We start from the raw sequence: 5596 nt of genomic DNA on the forward strand, positions 1-5596 counted from the left end.
AGGCAGAGTAAAGGAAAATTATTAATACATACATATATATATATATATATATATATATATATATATATATATATATATATATATATATATATATATATATATATATATATAATACCCTATTCCCTTGAAAAGAACTCAGTAGATAACACGTTAGATATATGAATTATAGAATTGTAATTTTTTACATGTATCGGTTGAATATGTAAAGAATTTGAACATGTCAATTTCCTTTCATAACCCTCGATAAGATACTCAGTGTTCTCTCCGCTTGACTCGCCGCTAGGTGACGTAACCAATAGCCATATAAAAAGTTTCCTATTGAAAAATCAATCATTCTTCGATTTGGCTCGCGAGTAACACTTTACCTTTAAATTGGCACGGTCCACTGCACGTCGTGAGTGCCTCGTGTTTGAGTACATTTCTTGGTTATTGTACAATTTTAAATTTATGTTGAGTTCTTCGGATATTTTGAGCATCCCAGACAGCTCTATGTCATTTTCCAACTGGTCGAGGGACCAAACTAGACGTTCGAGGTCCAATTCGCCACCAAGTTCCAGAGGACGTGTTTCTAGACGTGATGGTCGCCATATTGATTTCGGTGAAACCCCTAGTAGTGGGCACACCAAAGCTCAAGCTCATAGTAAGAGTAGAGCAGGAAAAAGGAGGCACTCTAGTTCGAGTTCTAGCCCCAGTTCGGATTATTCAAGTTCTAGTAGTAATTCCAAGTCATCTTCCCGAATTTCCCAGAAGTCGGGTTCGGGGTCCATAAATTCAAAAACAGGAAGTATCGAAAACGAAAGTAGTAGCAGTAACAAACCTGTACGCAGTGTATCTTCAGAAACTGTTTATGAAAGATTTGATATCGAAAATGACACAAAGGGTGAGAAATTAGAAGAAGATCTAAGGGCATTTTGTCGTCCCTTTTTCACAAAGTTTTTTAGTGATGAGACGCTGAAAACTAAAATACTGGATAAGTATCCTGTGCCAGATGCAGGGGACCTTTTCGCTGTCAAGTCACTAGACAGCTTCATTAGTCCTTTATTGGAGAAGAGAAACAAGCAATTCGACAAAGGAGCTGACAAAGGCGCACAAAATATACAGTCTCGAGTTATGAAGGTCATGGGACCACTTTCAAAATTATGGAGTATTTTAGGGGGATTGCGTGCTGCTTCAAGAGATTCACATGAAGTGGATAATGTAGATGTTGTGCACATGTGTTCCCTTATCGAGCAGACGGTTTGTTTGCTTGGTCAAGCCAGTGTGGCAGTTGATCACCATAGAAGAGTAAATACTACAGTTAAAATTACTGGAGACTACAAAAAAGCGAAAGCAATTCTAGACGAAAATGCTGATGTGTTGGAAAAGAGTGGCAGCAAACTTTTTGGGGAAAAGTTTATCAAGATTTTGAAGAAGACAGGGAAAAGGCGTAAGGAGGCGAGTGAAATTGCTGATGCTTTTCAGCCAAACAAGAAGAAGAGGAGAAAGTCCTACTACAATCGCCCATATGGTACCAAGTCTAGATTCAGACAGCCCTTTCAGGAGGGGCCCTCTGGTAGATTTACAGAGGGCCGAAGACCTGGGTACAAGTTCAATAGAAACAACCAATACTTCAAGAAGAAATCTGACAGGTACAAGCACAATACCTCAAATCATAGAGAGGGGAGGAACTCTTACATCTGCAGAAGAAAAGTTAAATTCATTTTCTGTAACAGAGTTACAAAAATCAGAAATAAGCGCAGAGATTCTAAATTTGAATCTGCAAGTAATAGATCCAAAAAATGTGATCCCTATAGGGGGGAGAATAAAGTATTTCATAAAGAATTGGCAAAGAATAACAAAAGATGCGATAATTTTAAGCACAGTTCAAGGGGTTTCCTTGGATTGGACAAGTTATCCAGTTCAAGAGAAAATTCCTCATCCTCCAAAGTTGAATTCAGAGCAAGAAAAAATTTTGCAAGAGGAAATAACAAGTTTGGTACAAAAAGAGGCAGTTGTAAGAGTTGCTCCCAATCAAAATCAATTTATCAGCCATATGTTTACAGTTCCAAAAAAGGACGGGGGGTATCGGCCCATTATAAACCTGAAACCGTTAAACAGATTCCTTCTATATCAACATTTCAAGATGGAAGGACTGTTCATGGTCCAAGATCTAATAGAAAGGAACTGTTACATGTGCAAAATAGATCTAAAAGATGCATATCTAACAGTCCCAATCATCATAAAGGATCAAAAGTTTTTAAGGTTTCTATGGAGACAGGAGCTGTATCAATTTCAGACACTTCCATTCGGTCTGGCCTCTGCTCCAAGAATCTTTACAAAACTTATGAAACCAGAAGTAGGTCTTCTAAGAAGGTTAGGAGTAAAACTCATAATCTACTTAGACGACATTCTTATCCTATCAAGGAGCAAAGAGAAATTGGTTCAATGTCGAAACACGACCCTATTTCTCTTACAGATGCTTGGTTTCATGATAAACTGGAAAAAATCCATGTTAGATGCTGTTCAAGTCATTTCGTTTCTAGGATTCGAAATAGACTCCGTAAACATGCTCTTCAAATTGCCAGAAGGCAAAGTGCAAAAAATAAAAGACGAATGCAAGCAAATTCTGAAAGAAGAAAGTTTATCTGTCAGAGAAATGTCTCAACTGATAGGAAAATTAATTTCAACAATGCAGGCTGTGATTCCAGCAAAATTACAATGTCGCTTTATGCAGATGACCCAGATCAAAGGTTTACTCGAAAACAAACGAAGCAATGATTCCTATATCAGTGGAGGTAAAGACAGAATTAAGATGGTGGATAAATCAATTAGAAGTTTCAAATGGGAAATCAATCATAAGTTCAAACCCATCAATGATTCTAACGTCAGATGCTTCGGACGTAGTATGGGGGGCCACATGGGATACACAAAGCACAGGAGGGTGCTGGTCCCCAGTAGAGCAGTCATATCACATAAATGCCAAAGAGCTTTTGGCAGCTTTTCTAGCACTTCAGTCATTCGCAAAATCAAAAAGAAATATTCAAATTTTGATAAAATTAGACAATGTAACAGCAGTAGCTCACATAAACAGAATGGGGGGAACAAAATCGAAATTGCTAAATCATCTAGTAAAACAAATTTGGGATTGGTGTCGAATACATCAAATTTCATTGGTAGCAGAGTTTTATACCAGGGGCTCTAAACACAAGAGCAGACTGGGAATCAAGGAATCAACAAGATTCAGGGGATTGGATGTTAGACAAATCAGTTTTCAGTCAGATCATGAACCTTCTGGGGGGGGGTTCAAGGTAGACCTGTTTGCCTCTCGTCTAAACCATCAGCTTCCTCAGTATTTCAGTTGGAGAGCAGACCCAGGGGCAATGGAGATAAATGCATTTCATCACTCCTGGAAAGGAATGAAAGCTTACATGTTTCCTCCATTCACTCAGATAGGCAAATGTCTATCAAAAATAAGAGAAGAACAAATAGAATGTGTAGTACTGATCGCACCAGTTTGGCAAGCTCAGACTTGGTATCCTCTTCTGTTAGAGATGTTGATTCACGACCCAGTTCTTCTTCCACCATATCCCAATCTGTTAACATCACCAATAGGTTTAATTCATCCCCTAACAGCAAACAACTCCCTATATTTAGCTGCATGGAAAATTTCGGGGAATCCGCAAAAACAAATTCTCTTTCAAAAGAGGCTTCCTCTTTACACTCCCAAGCATGGAGACCAGGAACTAGAGCAGCTTACTAGAGTGCCTGGGGAAAGTGGGTTAGCTGGTGTGGTACACAGTCGGTTGATCCAGTTCATTCCCCTCTGGAACCTATAGTAGAGTTCTTGACAGTTTTGTAACAAGCAGTACAGAACTATTAATACTTACCGATCTGCAATATCAAAGAATCATGCACTGATTGACGGTCAGAGAGTTGGACAACATCCTATGATTGTGACCCACATGAGAGCAATTTTCAATATGAGGACTCCTAAACCTAGATATCAGGAGTCATGGGATGTAGACATTTTGCTAAAGTTCATTGAAAAGATGGGTGATAACAACAATATTAGTTTAAAAATGTTATCCTGTAAATTAGTTGCTTTGCTAGCTTTGACTTCTGCTGGTAGAGCCTCAGAACTTAATCAATTGAATGTGAAGTTTATGTCAAACTCTGAAACTTGCTTTTCATTTAAGATGTCTAAACCTACAGAGACTTGCAAACCAGGGAATCCTTTACAATCAATTGTGTTTAATGCATTTGACACAGATTCTTTGTGTGTTGTTAAATGCATTAGATCATACTTAGAAAGAACAAGTAGCTTTAGAGAAATTTCAGACAACATCGACAGATCTTGGTTGTTACTGAGTTTTGTTAAACCACATCACCCAATAACAACTAGCTCTGTTTCAAGATGGTTGAAAACTATAATGGCTGAAGCTGGCATTAATACAAATCAATTTAAAGCTCATTCTACAAGGTCGGCTTCAGTTTCAAAAGCATACTTTGCAGGGGTGTCAGTATCAGATATTATGCAACAAGCCCACTGGGCTAAAGAGAGTACTTTTGCTAGGTTTTATTGTAAACCTATACACAAGTCAGCTTTCCAACAATCAGTATTAAAAAGGTACTTGGGCTTTGAAAGAACACTGAGTATCTTATCGAGGGTTATGAAATGAAATTGTAGATTTCATAAGCACACGTAGTGTGTGCAATGGAATCCTAATTTCATGAATAACCTGAGATAAGATATGAAAGTGTTCCCACCCTCCCTTCCCATTACATTTTGTATTACATTGCATTGATTATTGCAGTTGATGTATTTACATCTTCATCTGATATATCTTTTCAGATCATGAATGGAAGAGTCTTACTGAAAGAAGAAAAAGAAATTTCTGTTAAATATTAGATAAATAAATGGTAGATTTCATATAGAATTTACTTTGTTTTAGTTTTCCTTACAATTGTAAGGATAAGGTCTACTCCCTCACCAATTCGAAGAATGATTGATTTTTCAATAGGAAACTTTTTATATGGCTATTGGTTACGTCACCTAGCGGCGAGTCAAGCGGAGAGAACACTTTCATATCTTATCTCAGGTTATTCATGAAATTAGGATTCCATTGCACACACTACGTGTGCTTATGAAATCTACAATTATTTTAAATACTAATTTAATGAATATATATATATATATATATATATATATATATATATATATATATATATATATATATATATATATATCCCTTACTTTTATTTGTATCGTTTGAATATTGAAAAGACTTGGACATGATTTAAATTCAAAATTTTCGACTTTATTTTCATAATTGATTTTTAAATAGTTGATAAATTTACCATGTTTGTTATAAGTATTCTGCTTCAGGTACATGTTTTAGTAATTTCAATGTTATTAAACCTTTGAGACTTTCAAAGTTTGGTCATATTCTAGGGACATTTTAGCAATGAAAAGAAAAACTATTCATATAGATAACAGTAAACTTATGATTATAAAAAAAAAACACGCGCTATCGACTTTAGAGATACTGATAATTAAGTTCTCCAAATTATATTGCAATCAAAACTATTATGTCGATCAATTATTTTTTATCGTTTT

The 5596-nt window shown here is 36.2% G+C and overlaps 1 protein-coding gene across 1 annotated transcript; it reads left to right on the plus strand.

Annotated features, from left to right (window-relative positions):
* The first annotated feature begins 252 nt into the window (after positions 1 to 252).
* Positions 253 to 4920, plus strand: LOC105339080 (uncharacterized). Its single transcript, XM_011444483.4, has 2 exons — positions 253 to 1628; positions 4832 to 4920. Exons 1-2 carry the CDS (start codon positions 448 to 450, stop codon positions 4836 to 4838), a joined length of 1188 nt encoding a protein of 395 aa, XP_011442785.2. The 5' UTR covers positions 253 to 447; the 3' UTR covers positions 4839 to 4920.
* Positions 4921 to 5596: the final 676 nt, after the last annotated feature.

The sequence above is a fragment of the Magallana gigas genome, chromosome 8 (assembly GCF_963853765.1).
Source record: "Magallana gigas chromosome 8, xbMagGiga1.1, whole genome shotgun sequence".
Taxonomy (NCBI): domain Eukaryota; kingdom Metazoa; phylum Mollusca; class Bivalvia; order Ostreida; family Ostreidae; genus Magallana; species Magallana gigas.

Bases quoted from the DNA above. Each gene is read 5' to 3' on its own strand.
- LOC105339080 (XM_011444483.4), top strand. From the start codon at position 448: ATGTTGAGTTCTTCGGATATTTTGAGCATCCCAGACAGCTCTATGTCA.